The sequence below is a fragment of the Martes martes genome, assembly GCF_963455335.1.
Source record: "Martes martes genome assembly, chromosome: 13".
NCBI lineage: Eukaryota > Metazoa > Chordata > Mammalia > Carnivora > Mustelidae > Martes > Martes martes.
The window spans coordinates 91350899-91376553 of record NC_137901.1 but is presented as its reverse complement, the minus strand read 5'-3'; the positions used below and the strand labels follow the sequence as shown (position 1 = coordinate 91376553).

Below are 25655 nucleotides of genomic sequence, written 5' to 3'. Positions count from 1 at the left end.
ACAGGCCCCCAGAGCACGGGCCCTGCACTCCTACCCGTTCCGGCCCACGTCCCCTGTCCGCACTCGGCCGCCCAGCCCTGCGCTCACCGGGTCATGCCCTCGTTGATACTTGCGACAAATCCTGCAATCGACCTCCGTCCAGCTGTGGTGTCATGGTAACAGTCAATGCCGACTATCATTGCCAGCTTCAGCTTTAAGAAAAATACTGCAGTTTTAGATACAACAGAGTACCAGCAGTTTTTAGAAAGTAAATCCATTTTTTCTCAAACAATGAAAACTCTCATGTACCAGGTAAATCAAACTTACAGGCATGTCAACCCTCCAGAGCTCTCCACCCATCTTGCAGTTCATCTGCAGGGCGATCTTGGTGGCAATGGCCATGACTGTCTGCTGCTTGCCGAGAGTCCGAGCCACCACACACTGACTCGGGGTAGGGCAATCTGTGCACAAGTATTTTTTAATAGCATCATATTTGTCTTTCCGATTACTCGACAACAGACAGACAACCTGAAACCAAAAGAATGTTCTCATTACAGAGAGTAGGGAAGCTGCTGAAGTTCAAGGAAGAGAGCGGGAACCACACCTGCCCCCTGCACGTAAACGTCAGCGTCTGTGCCGCGGAGCTAACACACAGCCCATTAACTGCTGCATACTGCTCACCCCACTCCCCTCGTGATAGATGCCGACACAAGGAAGGAGGCCACGTGAAGCCACTGACTCAAAACTGAACACCACGAGAACTTAAATACATTCCAGCACCAGCCTGGGATAACTCAGAGATGGGAAACAGACCAAAACCATGCTCACAGTTCTCATTTACTGACGATCCACCTAGAATCATGGCTTTTATACTTTTTTTAAAAAAGATTTATTTATTTGACAGAGACAGCAAGAGAGGGAACGCAAGCAGGGAAAGTGGGACAGGGAGACACAGGCTTCCCGCTGAGCAGAGAGCCCAACGCAGGGCTCGATCCCATGATCATGACCTGAGCCAAAGGCAGATGCTTCACCAATGAGCCACCCAGGCACCCCTTGGCTTTTAAACTTAAAGCTCTGGCCTGAGAACCACACTATGATCACACTAATAAAATTTCCTAGGAAGTCCGTGGACAATTCTGGGGACCACACAGAGCGCCTAATCTGAACACATCCTGCCGGAAAGGGGAAGATGTTAGTCAAAGAAACAAACTTCCAGTTGTGAACTGAGGAAGTTCTGGGGGTCTACTGTACAGCGTGGCAAGCGCAGTCAACAATGCTGAGGTGTGGACTTGAGAGATGCTGAAGACTAGAGCTGAAATGTTCTTGGTACAAAAAAACCAACTTGTGATCATGTGAGGCGGTGAGGGAACTAGCCTGCTGTGATAGTCACTCTGCAGCTCACACATGTATCAAAGGGTCTCACCACACACCTCCAGCTTGCAGGGCATGTGTCGGTCAGATCTCAGTGCAAATAAAACCACCAGTTCCGGGGCACCTGGGTGGCTCAGTGGGTTAAAGCCTCTGCCTTTGGCTCAGGTCATGATCCCAGGGTCCTGGGATCGAGCCCCATATCGGGCTCTCTGCTCAGCAGGGAGCCTGCTTCTCCCTCTCTCTCTGCCTGCCTCTCTGCCTACTTGTGATCTCTATCAAATAAATAAATAAAAATCTTTAAAAAAAAAAAAAAAAACAACCCACCAGTTCCTGCCCAGTCCAAGTCTGTGTTTAGAGCTGAATCCGGCTCTCTGGCTCACTGCTGTGCTCTCCAATTTATGCTCCCAGTTTCTCCCCTCCTTTCCCTAGCCCCCAACAAAATCACTTTGCCATCCTAGGCATCTTTATCACTGCAGACCATGGAATCATGCTCTACCTGTAGCATTTAAATAAGAGATGAAGGGCCAGGAAGAGAATGGATTAGCTAAAGCCAATCTGCTTCTTCGGTTTAAAGCCACATACATATGCTGTTTACCTCTACATCTGTCTCTGCCACACTTAGTTGTGCGCCGAACAACTAAGTACTAACTTTTACTTTTGTGCCTATTCTCCACGAAATTTCCTGGAATTGAAGCCTTTGAATCCAAATAAATTTCCAATGGCTTTGTCCCCCCAGCCCTTCCTCACCAGCTGCAGTGCAAATATCAAGCTCCCAGACACACAGCTCCAGCCAGAGTTCACACAGCTGCCTTACGAAGGTAAAATACATATTCTGTGGCCAGTTTGTAAACTGAATTAAAACATTTCAAACTCAAATTCTAAGATTTATAAATACAGTGTTTAAAAAAGTCATCTGAGGACAAGTGCCTATGTATCAGTTAGCTACTTACTATCTGGGTATCTGAGGTCACCTTCTGCTGTAAGACTCTCAAATAGGCTTCGGTTCGATCATCCACTTCAATCCTAGAATGGAAATTCATTATCCTACATTCAGAAAAAGTAATGAAAGATGTACCGTACATTAAAAAAATGTCCTACAGATTATCACACATGAAACACTCCTGTATAAATGTCAAATAAAAACAAGGCAGCCATGTAGGCAGAAGGTTGTTTCTAACGCAAACGGCAGCAAGAATCTGAGAAACAGCGCCGCCAGCTTTCCCCCATTCTCCGGTGACTAAAACACATTTCTGCATCCCCATGACACCCACTGTATCAGACCTTTAAACTAATATAACCTAGTTACCGTGTTTAACATTTTTATCACTTTTGCGTTCCCACACCCTCCAAACAACTACTAATCAATGTTCAGAGTAGAAATGACTTGATAAACTTACATTATTGCTTTTTTCATTTGTATGCCCATGGCTGGTGTAACTTTAAATAGATTTTGTATCAGTGAATTGGCTGCTTCATAATTTCTTCGAGTATAGATCAACAGCCAGTTATCTAGCGGCTTAACACTAATTAATGGTGCACCTCTCGTTTCTTTTGACCAATCTGCAAATTGTGGATTGTAATCAAACTAGAAGAAAGTTCAGAGACACTGTGAATTCCGCTGTCTGTTCTCAGTGACAAAGCCAACAAGTCTGTACCCAGTTTCCCATGGCATTCTGACCCTTGGGGGACTACGCCTCCGTTGGGACTCTAGGGACAGATGAAATGCCCCGCTGGCGTAGAATGGTGCAGAAGTGTGTCCGAGGAGGATGGGACCCCACCGCGGCTGGCATCACTGCCACGCAAGTGCCTCAGTCTTGTGAGCAGGCCCTCCCCCCGGTGCTTCCTGTGCCCTCCGTCATCTTCTGAGACACGACAGGGACAGGCGTTACATTCCTTGTGATAAAGACAAAACAAACATGGCTTGGGAAGGTAGGCGGCTCGGTAGGGTGTCGGGTGCTGCAAGCGAGCAAGGCAGAAAGCTCGGCAAGTCGAAGCACCGTGACATGGGGTGCGGCCCCACAGAGGAAACCCCAGCGTCACTCCCGTGTCCCCACATCCCACACGCGCAGCACAGGGGTGTCTACGCTGACCATTTCCATGGGGACAATGACCACACCTACAGGTGAAACACTAACTACACGGCCAGGGTGTCGTTCCTACATGGAGAAGGCAGAGGGCAGTCGTCTATGAAAGGACGTTAAAGTTCTGGCCCTTGCCCTGCTTCCAGGACACAAAAATACGTTGGCAATACTCGCTTTCCTTTTCTGAGGGGAAAGCATAAAAGGCCTCACAATGTTTAATACATAGATCCCTACCGACAAATGGTCCGGGCAAAAATGAAGTCAAATAAACTGAAAGTTTTCTGTAGAAAAGATCACCTCAGTGGCAGACAAAATAGCAACCCACTCACTCAAAATTCTTCTCTACCTCAAGTAATTCTGCTATGAGCAACACGTTAGGCCAGCCTTGAGTGAAGCCTCCCCGGTGGCCCCCCCACGGCCACCTCCTCGCTCCCGGAGCTGACAGGGAGTGGAGGTGGGAGGAGAGGAGAGGAGGTGAGGAACGCAGGCCGCCACGTAACAGGGTTTTCCAGCTTAACTGAACCAGACCCAAACCTGATGCGATCGACAACTGAAGAAGTGCCTTACTGTTTTTCCACCTTGGTGAATCTTTTCTGCTTGCAAAATTCTTCCTGAGAAGGACAGTAAGTTGGAGTCAAAGCTCAAACCCCAGTCTCGAAGCTCCCTCTGAACATTATCATCTCTGTAAATTTAACGTATTTACGGACCACTCAGCATAAAGCAAACACAGCAAAATCAGACAGACGCAGAGATCCACACTAACCTACAATACATTTTCCTATTTCTCTCAGGACTGAAAGCCTGGAGAGGACACCAGGAAAACAGACGGGCTCTCCATTTCTCCCTCATCGTGTCCCTGTCCCTTCAGGACAGCCTTTAAATTACAATTCTGATGCCCAAACTACCTTTTCTTCAAAGTAAACCCCTCAATGTTATAACAAAGAGAGAAAGTAAATTTGTCCAGAACATTTCACCTTCTGCTTTACTGCCTTTCACTAACAGAAGAGTTAGAAAAGGCCACGGGCTACAGAGGTTAGTATTCCCCGACGAAGTGCAGGGTCCCCTAGAAACACACAGAACCCACCCAAATGCCACAAATACAAAAGGAAAACAAAACGACTCTCACTCCCCCAACCCACAGAAAATAACACCAAACTGGACCCATGCCCCAGTGGGATGCAGAGGACTTACTTATGGATATAATCAATGAGCCTTCCGACTTCACGCTGCCTTTGTTCAGGAGTCAGTCTTGTGTGAACAGCTAAGTCTTTCATCACATTAAAGTCATTACGCATCTTATCAGTTAGCCCTTCAAGTAAAATATCGAAAGGTGTCCGATTAGACAAACAAGGATCACGTCTCAATGTCTGGGGTACAGGGTGAAGAAGAGTGAGAGGAAGCGTAAGGAGTCAAAGCAGCGGGAAGGGCTTTCCCAGGGGTGGCGAGGCTCTTAGAAGAAACAGGGAAGGTGGCCCCATAAAGCGGTACCTGTGAGATAGCAGAGTTCTGGAATGAGCATCGCAGGGCCTGGTAAGGTGCCGCCAGGGCCTCGCCTTCTCTTCGGCTGACTGACCAGAACAGGCTGCTTCAAGTCGGTGATCTCTTGGTTGTATTGCTAGTTACAGAAAGAAAGTATCACTGTGCATGCAGATGCCTTTAGTAATAGTTCAGTGGACCAAAAAAAGGATTTGTTTTTTTAAGTCAAGAATTGATGCCAATAGCACAGCTGGTATCACTATCCAAGTAAAGCTTAAAAAGCACATCTATTTTTTTTAAGATTTTATTCATTTATTTGACAGACAGAGATCACAAGTAGGCAGAGAGACGGGGAAGCAGGCTCCCCTCTGAGCAGAGAGCCTGATGTGGGGCTCGATCCCAGGACCCTGGGATCATGACCTGAGCCAAAGACAGAGGCTTTAACCCAGAGCCACCCAGGCACCCCTAAAAAGCACATCTTTAATCCTTCCAGGATAGCTTGTGATTTATAGGTGTTACTGAGTACCTCATCTTTCTTCCTAAAAACGTACAGCCTCACTGTCCTTGACCATCTTTCTGAGTTTTACTCACAGTTCACTTTATTTTGTGATTTTTTTGGTTTAGAAACAAAAGCCTGTGTATCTCTGGGTCCTCATGACAGAATTCCTCCACAACTACTAGTTATTACACTGAGAAGTGATGTAGGAAACAAACCTTGACATAACACATGGGGTGAAGGAAGAAGTTTGCATGCCAGAGAAAATTTTTAATTAGGAAAAGTTTTTACAGAAGGTAGAAGTTGAATTTCAATTCAGTAATCTTTCTGTTTAAAAGATCAAACTATGAGAGACTCTGGACTCAGGGAAACAAACTGGAAGTTAAGGAAGGGAGGGGGTGGGGAGATGGGGCAGCTGGGTGACAGCCATTAAGGAGGGCACGTGTGGTGATGAGCACTGCGTGTTACACGCAACTAATGAATCACTGAACACTCCATCAAAACCTAATCACGTACTGTATCCTGGCTAGCTGAACATGATAAAACAAACAACAACAAAAATATGTAATTTGAGAGCGAGCAAGCATGAGAGTGGGGAGGATCAGAGGGAGAAGCAGACTGCCAGCTGAGCGGGCAGCCCCACATGAGGCTCGCTCCCTGGACCTTGAGATCTGTTAAGCATCAAGATGCTTAACAGACTGAGCCATCCAAGTGCCCCTCAATTCAGCAATCTTAAGATTCCCCACATGCAGTCCCTAAGGCAAGTTTTCACAACTGGTAAAAAAGAAAACCAAAACTGTGAACTCTGAGTTCACACGCACCTAAGATGGCTCGCGGGCCTCGGGTCTGCAGCCCTCGAATGGGACAGGCTTCCTTGTGTCATCTCTGCTTGTTTCTGGCCCCATGTTCTCGAGACCCTGTTCCCCAGCATCTCCTGTGCCTTTTCTTACGTTCAGAGAGCCACACATCTGCCTTCAGCGTGCAGAGGCTGAGCACCATGACAGTCCTTCGCCAACAGAGGAAGAAGTACTTCCTGTTCCTTAGTCCCATCCTATGCCAAGGTCCAGACCACCTACCCTCAGCAACTAAGAGACCAGGAATTCCAGTCTGTTCTGACTTTGTCCTATACAGAACTCCTTACCAACCATTCAGGGAAAAAGTTCATTCTCCTATTTGGGGAAGGAAATTTCAAGAAGCTCTTATCTGACTCTTGCTCCCTGTGCCTCCACGACATATTTCATCACACCAGCTCCTTTACGGGCGTCCACCTGCCGACCCCCCCACTCCCTTGCACATCACTTACTGGGTGCACACACAAGTAGGTGTGTGGAATTGGAGTCAGACATGTTCCTACATCCGCCCGATCTCACCAATGGGCCTTCAGCGCATGGTTCCTTATTGTACAACTTTGGGATCCCCTTCCTATATTCTTAGGGCCCAGTTCTTTTAACATCTTCCCTTTATCTAAAAACCTACTACTACTACTTAAAGCATTTAACGTTACTGCCAAAACTTTTCTTTTAAAAACTGACCATGATCCTCCCTTTTAAAGGCCCTTCCCTCTTCCACTCTGAGTGCTTCTTAAATATGATTTTTAACATAGAACATCCAAGCCATCACTTATGAAAACCGCACCTGTCCTAGGAAGTCCCGAGAATGCCGTGATTCTTAGAAACATCTCAACCGCACGCCATTCTGAGGACTGTGGACTAAAGATGCCCTGTCAGTCCTGGCTGTGAGAGAAGTCTTCCAGCAGAAATCATCTGCGCTGAGACTAAGGCTAAGATCACAAGTCAGGCATGTAGTGTCCCAGGCAGCAGGAGCCTGGGGTCAGAGGAAATGGCGAGGGAGAGCGAGGAGACGAGAATCAACACGCAGGCAGGGGCTACATCACTTAGGGTCTCACTGGACACACACCAATGCAAGCCAGTACTATGGGGAGAAGAGTAACATCTAAAAATGGATCGGAAAGCAGGAGAAATGCAAACGGAGACCAGTGGAATGGGCATGGGGCTTGCACAGAATGGGCAGGGCGGCCACCCAGAGGCGGCGGTCGGAGACATTTCAAAAGGCGAGGCCACCAGCAGTGCTGCACGGTGAGAAGAGGCCCACAGGCCTGAGGTTTTTAGCTACCTGTTACGTGTTTGTTCACTCAGATGCCTGAATGCCTTCCTAGGCACTGGGTGGAGGATAAACCCTGAACCCTCTGGCCCTGTGGGAGTTACAGTCTCTGTGCTGATCAGAGCACGGCACAGGGGCCAGAACATGTTCAGCGCTGGTCACATGGAAGGAGTCTTGAGATGTGCAGTTATCGAGAAGAAGCAGGCTTACACATGTCTGGGCTAGAGCTAGAAATCTGAGAACCATGAACATAGCACAGACGAGCCTGGAGATCACCTAACAAGTTACTATGGAGAAACTGGGGGTTCCAGACAGAACTTTCAAGTATGTCAACAAGTAGGCCACTTGGAGAGGAGTAAGCTGGTGTTTAAGATTCACTACTAGTCAGAGAAGGAGCCCTTCCCCTGGCCTGGCCTCAGGTGGAAACCAAACTTTCCACAGGCGTCTCCTTTGTAACTGCTGTTGATAAATACCAACTGTTCCTGTCCCAACAGTGATTAGGAAACCACAAGAAAATGCTCATTTCTCACAGTAACTCTCACACCCAGAAGGAATCTAGGTTAAATATGACTGGGGTCCCCAAGGAGTTAAGAGGATAAAAACAGTGGTAGGGAAATCAAGCTGAGATGGCCCCTGACCTATTTTCATTCTGCCCAAAAGAAAAGCAGCTTTTTAAAAAGATTTTATTTCTTTATTTGATAGAAAGTGAAGTGAGCATTAAGCAGGCAGAGAGCAGCAGGCAGAGAGAGAGGAGAAGCAGACTCCCCGCTAAGCAGAGAGCCCAACGTGGGGCTCGACCCCAGGACCTGGAGATCATGACCTGAGCCGCAGACAGACCCTTCACCAACTGGGCCATGTAGGTGACCCAGAAGAGCAGCTCTTAAGGTGGCTTCTCAGAGAATCATTTCCTTCCAGAGTGTCGTCTGATCTTTTCATTCACAGCAGAGCAGCTGAAGCTCGGACAATAGTACACAACCAGTACAAAAGACATTTCGATGTCACCACTCTGATGTGTAATTCTGACATAAGACACAAACATACAACAGATTCTTTATCCGGTTTTTTAGAAATAAGAAATGTACTGAATGTGGAAAAAACATGAAATAAATCTTAGCACTTTAAAGATAAGCATTAAGATTTTAACTGATTCATGTTTTAGAACTACTCTTCCTGCACTTGTAACAGCACATCAAACAGAACACAAGCTCCTAAGGATTCAGGGAGCAGATGTGCTTACCCCTGAGTGACGACATTAGTGTGTGTTCTGATGTAAACACTGTACTTTCTTCCAGTTGGCAGTGGGTCTTTCTTGCTCCCATTTGCCTCGGCTCTTTTTTCAAGGATTACCACACCAATAGCCAGAACCGCTTGCACGTAGTATTAGAAGATCACACAATAGGGGCGCCTGGGCGCCTTAGTGGGTTAATCCTCTGCCTTCGGTTTAGGTTCATCATCCCAGGGTCCTGGGATCCAGCTCCTCTCAGCAGGGAGCCTGCTTCCCCCTCTCTCTCTGCCTACCTCTGATCTCTGTCAAATAAATAAATAATCTTTTAAAAAATAATCCTAAAATTTGTATGGAATCAGAAAAGACCCCCAAATAGCCAAAGGAATGTCAAAAAAGAAAACCAAACCTAGTGGCATCACAATTCCAGAAGTCTAGCTTTATTACAAAGCTGTCATCATCAAGACAGCATGGTACTGGCACAAAAACAGACACATAGATCCACGGAACAGAATACAGAGCCCAGATTTGGACCCTCAGCTCTATGGTCAACTAATCTCCGACGAAGCAGGAAAGAATGTCCAATGGAAAAAGGGACAGTCTCTTCAATAACTGTTGCTGGGGAAATTGGACAGCCACATGCAGAAGAATGAAACTGGACCACTGTCTTACACCACACACAAAAGCAGACCCAAAATGGATGGAAGACCTAAATGGAATCCATCAAAATCCTAGAGAACACAGGCAGCAACCTCTTCGACCTCAGCCGCAGCAACTTCTTCCTAGAAACATCGCCAAAGGCAAGGGAAGCAAGGGCAAAAATGAACTACTGGGACTTCATCAAGATCAAAGCTTTTGCACAGCAAAGGGAAAAAGTCCACAAAACCAAAAGACAACCGACAGAATGGGAGAAGATACTTGCAAATGACGTATCAGATAAAGGGCCAGGATCCAAAATCTATAAAGAACTTATCAAACTCAGCACCCAAAGAACAAATAATCCAGTCAAGGAATGGGCAGAAAACATGAAGACATTTCTCCAGAGAGGACATACAAATGGCTAACAGACATGTGAAAAAATGCTCCGCGTCACTTGGCATCAGGGAAATACAAATCAAAACCACAGTGAGTTCCCACCTCACACCGGTCAGCATGGCTAAAATTAACAAGTCAGGAAACGACAGGTGTTGACGAGGACACAGAGAAAGGGGAGCCTCCTACACTGTTGGTGGGAACGCAAGCTGGTGCAGCCACTCTGGAAAACAGCACGGAGGTTCCTCAGAAAGTTGAAAGTAGAGCTACCCTATGACCCAGCAATCGCACTACTGGGTATTTACCCTAAAGATACAAATGCAGGGATCCGAAGGAGCACCTGTACCCCAATGTTTACAGCAGCAATGTCCACAATAGCCTAACTGTGGAAAGAGCCCAGATGTCCATTGGCAGATGAATGGATAAAGATGTGGTATATATGTACAATGGAATATTACTCAGCCATCAAAAAGAAAGAAATCTTGCCATTTGCAACAACATGGACAGAACCAGAGGGTGCTATGCTAAGTGAGATAAATCGGTCAGAGACAAATACCATAATTCATTTCACTCATATGTGAAATTTAAGAAACAAAACAGATGAACACAGAGAACAAGCAGAAAAATAAAATAAGATGAAATCAGAAAGGGAGACAAACTATAAGACTCTTAACTATAGGAAACAAACAGGGTTGTTGGAGGGGAGGCGGGTGGGAAGATGGGTAACTGAGTGACAGGCATGAAGGAGGGCACGTGATGGAACGAGCACTGGGTGTTATATGCAACTGATGAATCACTAAATTCTACCCTTGAAACTAATAATATAGTATACATTAACTAAATTGAACTTAGATACAAAATAAAAAAAGAGTTAACCTATATGCAGATTTAGCACAACTGATGCTGAGGATTTACCCACCTTTAACCCCCATCCCTGGGTGAAGTTAAAAGAAAAGTGTTCATTACAGGATATGGGTCACTAAACTTGTATTGTTCATCACCAATTACCTTGTTTGTCCTCCACAAGCTTAAAATCAAAAACAATCTTTCATTTCACTAAGAAAAAGGAAACAGGACTAAGCACTTCTCATGTGATAATGAGCTATAAACGATATTATTATTGCCTTAATAAATATATTTATATACAGCTTTCAAAACAACTTGTTCCATGTGTACAAGAAAATCCTACTGAAGATAGTTCGCATTTTTCCTAAGGCCTAAACAATTGACATGAAAAAGATAAAGTCTACGTGATCTTCTTACCTTCCTGTAGTACTCTAAGAAACTGACTTCAGAACCATCCGCTTTCTTAAAGGTACTCTTTGGATTCTGGTCCCAGTCAATATCATCTACTCTGTAGGTTTTATTGTTATACCTGTGCAACAATTGGGATTTATTAGTCTTTGATTAGAATTGTAGAAAGAGTATTAGTGAATTGGGGGAAATCGGAGGGGGAGACAAAGCATGAGAGACTGTGGACTCTGAGAAACAAACGGAGAGTTTGGAGGGGAGGGGGGTGGGAGGGTTGGGTGAGCCTGGTGGTGGGTATTATGGAGGGCATGGACTGCATGGAGCACTGGGTGTGGTGCATAAACAATGAATCTTGGAACACTGAAAAAATAAAATAAAATATATAAAAAAAGAAGAGGCTAGATATAGATAGTATGTAGTCTCTGTAAACATCCAAATCACTTAGTAATATATGATGTCACAGGAAGACAAAGGGAAAACTTCTTAAAGACCACGCTAGACGGGTGGGGAAGTGAGTGAAGTACTAGAAAATAAAATGAAGACTAAAAAGGAAAGAAGTTATTAAATATCTGTCCTTTTCAGAAGAACATGCTCCCCAGGCAGAGCTTGCATCTTGAGAGAGGTCAAACACACCTCTTCCCCGTTTTCATGCTATTCCCGCTCTGTAAACCCTACACTCTAACAGGATGGACTAGAAAGCTACAGGATCTTAAGACTAGCAAAATGATTATTTCATATTTTAAAGAGCATCTTACTTGGTAAGAACAATTAAACCTATTAGCTCCTTAGAAACTTGTTCTTGAAATTTGTGTTCTTCCGTTTGATGATACAGGTTGAACATGAAATCTAACACGGTTTCGCTGCGAAGGACTTTGTGACTGACGTCCGTGCAAAGCATGATGTTGTTCTCGTATTGGAGGATAGAGGTGGTGAAGCCAGGCCAGATCACCAACCTGTCAAATAGGAGAGCAAAGAAGGGACCCTATGAACAACCTGCCATGTTCTGTGTACATCAAGTTGTGTTCTTCTCCTTTATTAACTAGATCTAAAGTACAAAATTCTCAAATTGCGTAAATTTAGTTATTTCTAGGTTTTACATGGGTCCAGATAAAGATCCCTCTAAGATCCTTAACAATGAACATTGTTTTATAGTAAAATAATTTAAGCTCCATTTTGAATTAATACACTAACTTTATTAAATGATTTTTTATATTGGTAAAACTCGAAAAGGTTGCCAATCTAACCAAAAGCATCTATAATTAGTACAATAACCCTAAACTATGTGTGCCATGCTTGGATACACTACAGGAACTTCTGAAACAATCTTCATTAGCTCATAAATTTTGTTCCCCAAAAGCAAATACAAACTTAGTGTTGGACAACTCTTCATGCTTCCCTAGTGAGAGATGAGTATCACGTGATGTTTTTATATCCATGTGTTCTAGGATGTCTCTTTTATTATCAAGTTAAATATTTACTTAATATGACGGGTACCACTAACAGCCCCAGTAATAAATTTGATTACTTCAAATTAGAACATCGTTTTCAAAGTCTGTGATCATACCTAAGGAACAGAAAGGTTCCACTTCATACAAACCTATGATTTGGAATATCGATTGGGTCACTTGGGTTATAGTAATTCCGTCCAATTTGCTGTAAATTCATGATCTTCAAGAGCCTAGAAATTCAAAGGTCAGAAGCCAGGAGTAAGTACTGGTAAGTATCTCTACGCGTAGGGACTCACCACACTGGGCTTTCAACTCTTCTCTAGGTTTTCAATTTTTCTTAGTAAAATGTTAAGAAAACACTAACATACCTCCTGAAAATAATATTATAGAACTGCAAACAAGTTGGTGACGTAGGTGGGAGTTCATTTGTTAAGGTGATTGTTATCCTCACATGCTCTCCATTTCGGGTCTGACTGAACACTTCAGTAACCTGAGCCAGAGCAGTGGAAAACCAAACTTTCAATTGTTAAGAGAAACTAATAATCCCAGTCACATAATTCCTGCTAAAAAGGCAACAGTGAAAAGCATGGAAAGGTTTTAAATTAAAAAAAGAATGACTATGAGGAGAGTGGTTATGGGCTTTATTATAATTGTCATCACGTTGTTCAGGCAGATTTGAAAATGACGCAATAATGCCAAAGGCCCCTCTGGATTCATTAAAACTCTCTGAGACAGAAGACCACTGTAGTTTCTCTAAAAGCTGCCCTAGACAATGGCAGTTCTGCTTTTGAGGTGGAAATCCTTCATCACCCTCTCCCCAACCCAACATTTTAAAATAACCTTGTGCTGTAGTCTTTTAGGTAAAAATAGTATTGTTCCATCAAAAGCATGACACCTTCCAATTAAGTCTTCATGTTGAAAAAGAAGAGCTGAGCGGAGTCTTCTGGCTTCCATCAGCGGGTTATAGTCAATGTGATACTGATACAAGGCCCACTGGGGACGGGACGTCAATCGAAAATGATTAGTGCTCAGCCTTACTATAATGCCTGAAGAACCTGTAAGAGCGAGTCACGTTTCATTAACAAAATAACAAGTTCATTCTTCCCCGAAATCTTTCCTACTCTTTCCTACTGTGACAAAGCAGACACAGTTCTGTAACAAAAGGCTAAGAACAGCATATGACACTGAACTTCTCAGACATCTGACTTTGAGTACGACTATCCTACCCAGGTAAGTTCCCACAAGCATATGTTTAGGAATAAATCCTCCTTAGACTAAGTAATCTACATCAGAACCCACCAAATCTCTGTGGCAAGAAGTTTTAAAAGAGAAAAGTTATGTAACACTTAGTAAAACATTTCAGTGCAGCTGAAGACACTGACAAACTATTTCATCAAAACCAAGAGAGAGAGGGAAATGGAAAAGACATTGGAAAAGCTGGATCCTGACCAAATGTGCTTTTTCTCCCTACTACAGCACCATACAAATAAATATGTAAAATAAAGGGCTTCAATTCAGTGTTCTGTGTACTCAAAAAGTAGTTCCAGGAAACTACATTCTTCATATCAACTCACCTGTTTTTGATTCTTTAACATGGTCCAGGTTCTGTCTTGTATTTACACCAAGATCATGAAAGTCTCTACGACGACCTCCTCTCTCTGCTAATGATAACTCCTGAAATCCAGCAGATATCTGGATCTCTTAAAAAAAAAATGATATCCTATGTCACATGAAACATGAAACAATGATGACGTTAATTCCTAAAGTACTACATGGACCTCAAAAGCTACAGAGGTGCTAAGATACTGTTTAGAAATTTCATAGGTATCTGTTGGCCAGGCACATCAGCTAGGACTTCTATAAACCCTTTGCCACTGCCCCAGGTAAATTCAGTTGGTCCCCTGTAAGATATATCCATGTAAAAAACAAAAAACTAAGACAACTGGCTTGGGATTCAAGAACTCAGGAGCATGCTTAGTGGCTGGGAAATCATAGTTCTGTACTGCAAGTTCTGATAACAACCTAAGAACCTAAACAGAAGTATTCTTCACAGTTTTATGATGCACTTATAGCTATAAGAACTGGTGATTCATAGGTTCTAATGTGTAAATGTCTAGTGTCATTTCCTCACTAATTCCCTTAAGAACAGACAGGATCGTCCTATGTGTACCCCATGGCCACCATACACATGGCCCAGTGGGACAGATTAGCTAGCAGTTCATGTGGTTTCCAAAGCTGATTATAATATCCAAAATTATTGACTCCTTCAACTCATACATCATACAGAAGTGCATCTTATCAACAGTGTGGTGTGGGCTGAAGAATGAATGTGACCTTTGTCATCTGCTGTTACGAATGCAACTTTCAGTTAATAGGGACCGTACCTTGAGTACCAGACACTTTGGTGGACTCCCCAAACCCTCAGTCTTCTTTTTAAAAATAGGATCTTTTTTAGGGAGTCCTAATGGACTAGAATTCCATCTTCCCTGCAGGTAAGGATGGCCTAAGAGGTTTACCAGAAATTACCGGATCAACCTCTGGGAAAGTGCCTTGAGAGGGAGTCAGCAGCGAGCGTCTATGTTCTCTGGGACCCTTGACCTGCCAGTCTTGCCTCGAATCTGGATGTGATCACCAAACATAAGCCTTAATGACAGAAGTCTGGACAAAAGAACAAAACGATTGAAAAGGCCAGTTTTCTTCTGACCACAAATGCCAGGATTAGCCCTGAAGTGCCAACTTCTGGACTTATTTGTTAGAGAAGGAATAGTGCTTTAACAAAATATTGGTTCCTGATATACTCTGGAAGCAACTTATTCCAACATGAGCTTCAACTTCCTTACCTGAAAAACTGATGCACTTCATGGGCATGTTGAGTTTTACATGAAAACATAATTTATAAACCCCTTTAAAGGTGTCGCTAAATATGTAGGTTCTTCACTTCAGGATATTCAGGAACTCTATTTAAAAGTCCTTTAAATACATAACTGTTCTGTTTCCCTTGAAATTTTTATCCCAGAGACTTTCAATTTAAAGTAGCCTTGGTCTTGGTTGATTAACTATACTAATGCAGGTCAGGCATACTGAATCCAGGCTGGTAACAATAACAGGTCACGGCAGCTGTTTTCCTGAAAAATTTGAGTTTGTCTTAAAATTCAGTTCTGGGGCACCTGGGTGGCTCAGTTGGTTATGCCACTGCCTTTGGCTCTGCAGGGAGTCTGCTTCTCCCTCTGACCTTCTCCCCTCTCATGCTCTCACTCTCTCTCTCTCAAATAAAAAAAATTAAAAAATAAATTCAATTCTGGATATGTAAACTTGACTGCAAGTTTCTGAATACAATGAAGTCTGTTTCCCTCTCTATATACATCACAACTTTTATAGTTAGCCAAAGCTTACCTGTCGATCTGTAAAGAGGACAGGTTTTAGAATGAATAAAATTGAAAAGCTTGCTAATTATAAGGACACCTCACTTTACTGTGCTTCGCGGATACTGCAGTTTTTACAACTGAAGGTTTGTGGCAACTCTGTGGTAAACAAGTCTACTGGTGCCATTTTTCCAACATTTGCTCATTTCATTTGTGTCACATTCTGGTAATTCTCACACTATTTCAAACTTCTTTGTTATTATATTTGTTATGGTGATCTGTGATCAGTAATTACAACTTGCTGAAAACTTAAATAATGGTTACAATTTCTTAGCAGTATGTACACTGTTTAGATGTAGTGTTACTGCACACTTAACAGCCTATGGTATGGTGTCAACTCTTATAAACCCGGGAAACCAAACAATTCATCTGACTTGCTTTCTAAGATCTGCTTTATCGCAGTGGTCTAGAACTGGAACTGCAGTAACTTCAAGGTGTGCCTAGAACTTCCCTTTCTGTGTAGCTGTTGGAGTGATTAAGAACACAAGTCTGATGTTGCTACTGCTGTTTAAGAACCCTCCACGTATCCACGCCCCACTTACAGAATGCAAACCATGGTCCTAGGCAAGGTCTCATTCACAGAAAATGTTAAACTTGTCAATTTCTAAAACTCAGTAGATACTTGAACATTTATGACAAATACTTCTCAGATATAATGCTTACAACATCAGTGAAAAGTTGTGAAATGGGGCCTTGCATTTGTTATTCCAAGTATTATTTAATCCTCACAGTGACCTTTACATATAAAGTTAAATACTAGCTTTTTAGAGATGGCAAAGTGTCATAGAAACTCAGATATAGAGATTAGAGGAGAAACGGGGTAAAATCCTACAAATTTAGAGAGATGAATGCCCATGAATGAATTCTCATCAGACATCTTGAAAAATAACGTATCTTACATCAAAAAAGTAACAGATAATTGGATACATAAATGAAAGACCCTCTCATCCTCTGACTCTTCAAGTGTAGCACTATTAACTGATGTTTTTCCTCAAACGTGTCTATACAAAGATTTATACAATCACATATTCATTAAAGATACAGAGATAACGCTCGGTTTCGTAGGATGTAGGGCAGTGGTACGGGGTGCTCGACCAATAGGGCAGTGCTGACTCTTCCTGGTCAGGTGTTTGCAGTGTGGGGTACAGAGCAGGACAGTCAGCACCCTCCCACTGTTAGACAACTGCGTTCCCATGAGGGGACCTGCTAGTGAATGTACCATCGCAGCTGCTCCATGTGACAAGATGTCATCCCAAAGCTGGCACAACTCTACAAGCCCACAGGGAGTAGCATCAGTTGTCCACTGTCAGCATTTGTAAAATGGCAAAAAAACAAAATGGTGCAGAACAAAGAGGTAAAAAGTGTTCACTTGGTTTAAGCGTCTTTACGAAGACTCAATGTTTTCAACAGCCTTTGCAGGCTTCAAGGCACTGCCCCTTCATTTCCCTGTCCACTCTCTCCCTGGCTTGTTAAACACTGTGGTTTCCCAAGAACGTTCCGTGTTTCAGGAAGTTTCCAGGCTGCCCAGTAGTGGGCACAGCAGTTCATACCACCCTAAAAATCTTAGATTCGTTCACCCTCTACTGTTCACGGACGTCACTAGCTGTAATTTGGAGAAGGGGGGAATGTAGCACAGGGAGGAAAGCAGCTCTGCCTTCTCGCTAGTCGGCTGCCTCCATGCTAGTTTCCCAGAAAGCACACTTCCCAAGCCCACCCTAGCTGGAAAGCCATGTCCTTAAGTTAATTCCCTGTGTACACAGGGGTGTTTCCTGTATCAAAACCAAATGTAACTGTAAAATAAATCTTATATCAAGCATCTAAATAATTCACGTTTGTAACAAAGTACTGAAAAAACACAATTTTTGGAATCAGAACTGGTGTTCTGATCTCATCAGCGGTCATAACTTTGGCCTGGGTTTTGCACCTGAGAAACATGGCCAGCCAGAGCAACCCCCAGGAAACCAAAGTTACACATGTTAAAGGCAGTTCAGCTTGTGATGAAATCACTAACGATGCCAGAAAGTTCTCAATGACTAATGAGTCAGCACGTGGATGGTTAGTTCAGAACTTAATCGTTCTGCAAGAGCTAATACGGGGCCCTGGCAAGAATATGCTTTTTCATTTCTGAGGAGAAAAATCCTGTGGCACCTTCCTAAGTCCAGGCTGCACAGCTGAGAAAGAGGGCCTGTTCTTCCTGAAGGACAGCAGGGGCCCCTTTTTATAATGACTCCATACCCTGGTTGCCGCTTCACGTCTACTACTACACGCACACACATGAGATCTTTTTACTCTCCCTTCACCTTGGGGCTTGGCTGTTGCTCCCACTGCTCCTCTCTGTCGTCCACGGCCAACTAACTCCCCTTCCGCTGCTGGCTGCTGAGGCCTGGGCTGGACATAGCCAGGCTGCTGACTCTACGGCGATATGCAAACAAACAGCATTCTTTTCATGTCAAAAGGTCACAGGTCAGAGGAAACAGTCTTCAGCAAGTCTAAGACGTTCAAACAAAACTGGTCTATGTTAGTAACTGAGTATTCCCATAAAGCAGCTTCTTCAAGAAGGATCACTAACTAGCTGATGGGCGTTAAGGTGGGCTCGGGATGGAAGGAGCACTGGGTGTGATACACAGCTGAACAATCACTGAACTCTACCTCTGAAACTAATATTACACTATAATTAATTGGATGTAAATAAAATTAAAAAAAAAAAAAGTCACTAACTAAAGAACCAGCTCTTCCAATGCTCAGGAAATAGATCTAACAGGATCATTCTTGTTCAGCTCCTGTGTCCTTCACAGACGGATTTTAAACTTATCTTCAACAGCCTAAGCCAATAAAGATGTAGGTTTTTGTTTTTCAAGGACATGTTCTGTAGGGGAAAGGTCAAGCACTCACCACAGTGGCCCCCACATGCTGCACCGTCTCCTGCCCACGGGCCCGTCCTCTGGCTCTTGCTCTGGCTCGCCCAGTCATTTTTTTTCCTTGAGAGAAAAAAATTGTAAAGACAACACTCAACATACTCGATTACATTTGACTGTTTCTACAATGTTCCCTTTATTTTTTTTCCCATTTTATTTTCTTCTCAGTGTTCCAAAATTTATTGTTCATGCACCACACCCAGCGCTCTATGCGATACCCACCACCAGGCTCACCAAACCCCCCATGCCCCTCTCCTCTGAAAGCTTCAGTTTGTTTTCAGAGTCCACAGTCTCTCATGGTTCGCCCGATTTCTGCCATCTCACTTCTCTCCTTCTCCCCATATCGTCCGTGTTATTCCTTATGCTCCACGAGTAAGTAAAACCATATGATACTTGACTCTCTCTGCTTGACTTATTTCACTCAGCATGATCTTCTCCAGTGCCGTCCATGTTGCTACAAAAATTGGGTATTCGTCCCTTCTGATGGAGGCATAACACTCCACAGTGTATATGGACCACATCTTCCTTATCCATTCGTCCGTCGAAGGGCATCTTGGTTCTTTCCACAGTTTGGCGACCGTGGCCCTTGCTGCTATAAACACTGGAGTGCAGGTGGCCCTTCTTTTCACTGCATCTGTATCTTTGGGGTAAATACCCAGTAGTGCAATTGCAGGGTCATAGGGAAGCTCTATTTTTAACTTTCTGAGGAACCTCCACACTGTTTTCCAGAGTGACTGCACCAACTTCAATTCCCAACAACAGTATAAGAGGGTTCCCTCTTCTCCACATCCTCTCCAACACACATTGTTTCCTGTCTTGTTAATTTTGGCCATTCCATTCTAACTGGTGTAAGGTGGTACCCTCAGTGTGGTTTTGATTTCCTTTAGATGTACTGAAGACTCCACAGTAAGTTTCTGAATCAGCACCTGTTCATCGCACCTCTGGAAGAGAGCTAAAGGCAATGTCCCCTACCTTCAATGAACATAAGTGCTTACAGTGGACTGGACATGCTGGGTGGCAGGGTATGGTGCAGGACTTGTTTAATACAGTCACCCGTCGAACTACTATCTCAACCAAACTTAGGGAAAACTGTTAAGAGACATCAGAGGCTGGTGACCAGCTCTTTTCACATGTGGGTATGTATCTATGAAACTTGGCGCACGTGGCATGTTTGAGGTCAGGCCCTTTCCCTAACTCTTCCACATATCCACTGCACACTCCTGGGTCCTCCCACAGCACAATGTGCAGCTTAAACACACCCAAACCACCATCCTCTACAGCACACCATTTATGCCCCACAATTTCATTCTTGGTAAGTGGCACTACCCTCTGCTGTGCCTCTAAAGAAAAGGGACAGAGTCCTCGCTCTCCTAATGCCTCCTCTGTTGCTCGTACTCCTTCGGACCCAACAGCGCTCTCTTACCACCACTGCGAAGTGGCTGGGAGCCAGGGCCCATGCTAAGAGCAGAGGTATCGCCATGCATAAAAGCGGGTGCACCCCCTCACCCCCACCACCGAGCAGAGAGCGTATCATCAGGTCACACAGGGTGGAGCCCTCAGAGCTAGTCCGCCCAAATCCGACTCCTTCATAGAAGGGACATAATCTGAGATTCGTGTCTTCATCTGTGAAACAGAGTTTTAATAAACCACCACGCAGGTCCAGCGTGTGGTTCAAGTGAGAACCTGCAGGAAGAGCTTTTAGAGCGCTTGGTGCCCAGTGAACATTCAACACATCTTAACCCTAGTGGGAAAGGCAGATAAAACTGTAACTACAACTTTTTAAGAGTTTAATGAGGGAACAAGCAGAACGTTCTATCAGAAAAGCGAGTAGAACTCATTTACACACCGAAATCGGCCTCCTGCGAAGCCAACACTCAAACAGAAGCGTGGTGTGCCCAGGTGGGGTTCGCGGCCCGAGCGCAGGGCTGCCCCGCTACACCCTTCCAGTCTCGGGATTCCCCGGCGGGCGACAGACCACGTGGTCCCCCTTGAGAAAGAGTCGGAGGCGGTGCTCGCGTCATCCCGACCGCGAACGACTCCCGCTCAGACGGCGGCCCGCCCCGCCGCCCCAGCACCTGCCCCCGCCCACCGGCAGCCACGAGGCAGCCAGACAGGCTCATCCCCCCCGCCCCCCCCCGCCGGATGGTGCCCCTCTCCCGACCAGGGCAGCGCCGGGGAATGCCCTCCGGCCCTCGCAGGGCGCCCCCAGCCAGGCGGTGCCCACGAAGCCCGCGACCCCAAGCACCGTCCAGGAAAGACCACCCCCAACCCAGACGATGTTCCCCAACCCGGGTAACGCCCCCCCAACCCGAGCAGCGCCCAGAAGAGACTCGTGGCCCACAGAGTAACCCCCACACCCCAGCAATGTCCCGGGGCGCGTCCCGGCCTTGGAAGCGGCCCCCCACGCCCTCGCAGGGCAGGGAACGCCCCCCTCAGACCCCGGAGCGCCCCCCACCTCAGGCCTTCTCCCGCCCCCCCGCCTGTGCACCCCCGCGTCCCTCCTCACCAGGCCCACAGCGGCAGTTGCAGGAACACCCACGCACCCGGCCACACCGCCGCGACCCCGGGTCCCCTCAGCACCCCGCCGCCGCCGCCGCCGCCCTAACAGCCGCCGCGCCGCCAACCGTCACTCCACGCGGATCCCTCCGCGCCGGGACTTCGTGCCCCGACGCCCAGCCCAGCGAGCCGGCGCTCCTCAGGCCCGCGGAGCCACGCCGCTCGCTGTCACTTCACCATCAGCCGGGGCTGCCTCCCACTGTGGGCCGTCGCGGGGCGCGGACCGCGGCGGAAGGGGCACGGCGTTCCTTTCCCGCGCGGAAGGACACCTGCGTCTGGCGGTGAACTCGCCCGCACGTGACAGTCGGCTAACGGCGAGCGAGGACGTGCGCGCGCTGCGCCCTGATTGGCTGCCACGTGCACGGCGGTTTTCGGGGGCGGAGCCACAGGAGCCCCGCCCCAGGCCCCGCCCCGAGAGTCGCAGCCGGTGGAAGAGGCGGCCGCTTGCCTCCTTCCAGCCGGGGGAGCCGCGGGGAGCCAGGGGCACGGCCTGGGTCAGCTGTGAGAGCGGGACCAGGTGCAAAACAGCGGACGGAACCTTGGGCGGCCCCTTCCAATGGGAGGCTGTTTAGCTCCTCAAATCGAGAGATGAGATTCGAATTTTGCCCCCAAGAAAATAAGGCGCATTCCAGCGCGTGGATGCCGGGCGGCTGTGCCCCTGCCCGGGTAAGTGTGCACAGACGGCGTGCCGAGTGCACGCGTGGGGGCGTGTGTGGCCGAGGTCCTCCGCCGTATGTATCTGCATTTACCTGCGTCGTCGCCTGCGGGGCGGGTTAAAGCACGGGTGGCCGCGCCCCCTCCCCAGGGACTCGGCAGGTTCAGCGGGCCGGCCAGCCGCCCCCCGCCTCGACTAATCGCTCCTGACGCCGCCCCAGCGGCTCCGGGGTCCACCTGGATACGAGCCCCCACCCCCCCCGGAATTAGGTGCCTTCAATAGGCCTTTGTTTCGTCCTTGGGCAAACCCAACTCAACTGAAACGATTGCAAACATCCTAAAATAGGGCAGTTTTTTTTGTCAGGTTGGGAAATGGGACTCTTTACGCAGCCAGAGACGTCCAGGAATGATTCAATGGTTTCTTAAGGATGGAGTGTAGGGGGGGCAGTGGCAATAGTTATCTGGAGGGATTGTCTTAAAGCTGCATTTATACAGCAAATATATTTTATTAATGCTTAAGCGTGTATTCAGGGGACTTGGGGTGGGGTGGGGCAGAAGTTTTCCCAAGCCATCTCCCCAAGTCTACAGTCTCCCCTGTGGGTCAGAGGGAGCCGGCTGGATTTCAGGGTGTACCTCACTCACTTGATTGTCAAAACCGAGAAGGGGGAAACTTCTGAAAAACACATTCCCAGGTAATCCTGACTGAAGAGGTTTGGAATGGGAGCCAAGTATTTTAAGAGTCACCAGGTGGTTTTTATGCTGAGAAAATTTTGAGAAATGTAAGGCAAGATCTGTGATCTTGACATCGTACACAAAGAAAGGATTAACGTGAAAAGGGGAGACACCCAATAAGTTTTTTTGTGTGTGTGTCGGGGGGGGGTGGCTTCACTTTATAAAAATAGAAGGCACTGTTTGGGAAAAAAACAATACAAACCTTCACTTTTCTAGGAGGGATTTAACATGTTGGTGAGAAAGATGTTCTGTGGTCCTGCCAGCAGATGGAGCAAGAAAACAAGAAATAAGTCCACAGTTTCAACTGGGTGCAGGGCGCAGAAATAACCAGGAATGCAGCTTCCAGGAAAGAAGTCACCTTTTTCCTTGTTTCTTTTCTCTGTGTGCCTAAACTTCTTGGGACTGCTAAGGACACACCATTCCCAGAGCATCTCGGTGTGTGCATTGTCTGAAATGCGTGGTTTCTAGAGACATAGGAAGTTGTGATACAGCAAGACGGAGGCAAACCCCTCGTGCTTCTGATGGTGCAAACAGTGCACCTCACAAAAATCCTCTAAAATTTAAAAAGAAAAGCTATAGAGAGACATTGGGAAAGCGTCATTTTTTTAAGAGTTTCTACATCGACGGCATGACGCAGTGGCTCCAGGTACTGGATACAACTGTGTTCCCCCTGCTAGAAACTGAAAAGGGAAGGGATGTAGATTCTCCTTCCAGGAGTTTGGTCAGGTGCTAGAGGGTAGGGGGGTGGGGTGAGAGGTGAGAGTCCATCCCGGAGAGGGAACAGAGCACTGCAAGGGACCTGGGTGCTGGGAGGGAGGTCACTTGGCAGATGCTGATGCTGCAGTCTGAAAGGGTGAATGGGATTTGCAGGGACCTCTGTGGTCCAAGCAGGTGGGGATGTTTAGGGAGCAGCCAGCGATTTGGTCCAGCAGGAGTGATGTGCAGAGGGTCAGGGGGGTGACACTGAGCTGCAGACCAGGTTCCAGAAGTTGAATGACAAAAAACAATGTCCAGGCTGCTGAATATACCTTGCCAGGTGGTGTGAATAAGATACGCTCTCTGTCCTCCTGATGATGCCAAGCCCCAGGACCCCCAAGGGGAACGTGTCCCAGCTAGGCCAGGCACAGAACAGGGCGAGAGGCAGAGACTGTGGCCACAGACCTCTAAGCACCATACCTGAACTGGTCAGAGGCTTTTGGGTCCTAGCCAGACTCTACCAAGAGGGAAGGAGGGCTCAGATTTGCTGGCTCTCATGTGATATTATCATTGTTGTTTGCTTTGATTCCTTGAGGGGAAATTCATATAAGATGAAATGAACCATTTTACAGCGAACAGTTGAGTGGTACTTTGTCCCTCCACAGCGTTGTGCCAACACCACTTCTCTCTAGTTCCAGAACATTTCCGTCATCCCAGAGCAAAACCCCACTCCTTTTATGCTGTCATTCCCTGTTTGCTCCTCCCTGCCAGCCCTGGCCACTGCAAATCTTTCTGTCTCTATGGATTTACCTACTTTACTTGTGTCATACGAACAGACTCATACGATATGTGGTCCTTTGTGGCTTTCTGCCTTCTTTCACTGAGCCTCATGTTTTCAAGGTTGGTCCTGAACGCTGTAGCATGGGTCAGTTCTTCTTTCCTTTCTATGGCTGAATGATATTCCCGTGTGAAGAGACCGCATCTGTTTATCCATTTACCGGCTGAAGGATGCGTCCAATGTTCTTAAAGGGAAGCAGGGATCCTGGACACCTGTGGACTCATGGTCAGCCCATGGCCACTGGGTTTGTGGCCACATCCCATCCTCGTGTCCAAATCCAGGGGACACCTTTCGGACCTGCCTGTCTTCTCTGTACCATTGAGAGTGATGCTTCCTCCTTTTATCCCAACGGTATCGCATCCTGCCTTCCAGGACCTGGGTGTTCTTCCTCCAACTCTGGCTAGTCCTTCTCTGTATGATTCATAGATGTGCCTTCTTCTGCCCGGGACCTAGATGTGCATGGCAGCAGTTCTCAAAGTGTGGTCCTCATCCCCAAGAGTCCGCAGGAGGTTTTTGGGCCCCACCCCAAGACTGTGGTTGAATCAGGATCTTGAGGGTAAGGCCAGAAACCTGTGTCAAAGTAGCCTGCTGATCGGCTCTGAACCACCATGTAGTGTGAGATCCAGGGAGCCTACCCCCCGAGCGAGGGGTTGAGCTTGGCACCCACTCAGTCTTGGGGTGGCTCGCTTATTGCCATGACCTCAGATGGCCTCTTGAGCGCAACGGCCCTGGTGTCTGTGGGTCGCTGCTGAGCGTTCCTCTGTTCCTGGTCACTTTGGGAATAGTCTCACAAGCAGGAGGTACAGACGGTGGTGGGAGTTTGGGAGAGTGTCTACTCAGAAGGAGCTTTTTCTAAAAAAAAGAAAAGAAATGAAGCTTCAGTGATGTTTGAGGTGTTGGTGTCACTGATGCCCTCCCGTGCTCCTGTGTCTCTCCGTGAGGTGTCTGTGGGCAGGGCTCCACGGCCGTCCCGTGTCCTGCCTGTGGTCAGACCACTGGGACCTCTTACAGCTTGCGTGTGGCCCTCAGGCAGCGGCTCGGGGTACGGAATCCAACTCACTCACTCTGAACCAACCTTCTCCCAGTGGAATAGCTTCTGGAACAGATAGATTCCTGCAGCGGAACCACGGTGGAAAAACACGATGGGGCGCCTGAGGGGCTCAGACGTCAAGCGTCTGCCTTTGGCTCTGGTTATGATCCTGGGGTCCTGGGATCAAGCCCCACATCAAGCTCCCTGCTCGGCGGGAAGCCTGATTCTCCCTCTCCCACTCCCCGTTTGTGTTCCCTCTCTCGCTGTGTCTATCTCTGTCAAATAAGTAAATAAAATCTTAAAAAAAAAAAAAGAAAGAAAGAAAGAAAGAAAAG

At 46.5% G+C, this 25655-nt stretch overlaps 1 protein-coding gene across 1 annotated transcript in view; it reads right to left on the bottom strand.

Annotated features, from left to right (window-relative positions):
* Positions 1 to 18869, bottom strand: part of PIWIL1 (piwi like RNA-mediated gene silencing 1) — a gene marked incomplete at both ends in the record, with an annotated part of 30801 nt that extends 11932 nt beyond the window's left edge. The window contains 15 exons of the mRNA XM_080822234.1: positions 88 to 191; positions 307 to 507; positions 2301 to 2373; positions 2748 to 2935; positions 3999 to 4113; positions 4623 to 4740; positions 4920 to 5046; positions 11042 to 11153; positions 11785 to 11982; positions 12627 to 12707; positions 12846 to 12967; positions 13318 to 13532; positions 14052 to 14177; positions 18200 to 18311; positions 18792 to 18869. Of these exons, the coding sequence (XP_080678360.1) occupies positions 88 to 191; positions 307 to 507; positions 2301 to 2373; positions 2748 to 2935; positions 3999 to 4113; positions 4623 to 4740; positions 4920 to 5046; positions 11042 to 11153; positions 11785 to 11982; positions 12627 to 12707; positions 12846 to 12967; positions 13318 to 13532; positions 14052 to 14177; positions 18200 to 18311; positions 18792 to 18869 (1970 nt within the window). The remainder of the gene's footprint in view (positions 1 to 87; positions 192 to 306; positions 508 to 2300; positions 2374 to 2747; positions 2936 to 3998; positions 4114 to 4622; positions 4741 to 4919; positions 5047 to 11041; positions 11154 to 11784; positions 11983 to 12626; positions 12708 to 12845; positions 12968 to 13317; positions 13533 to 14051; positions 14178 to 18199; positions 18312 to 18791) is intronic.
* Between the last annotated feature and the right edge of the window lie 6786 nt (positions 18870 to 25655).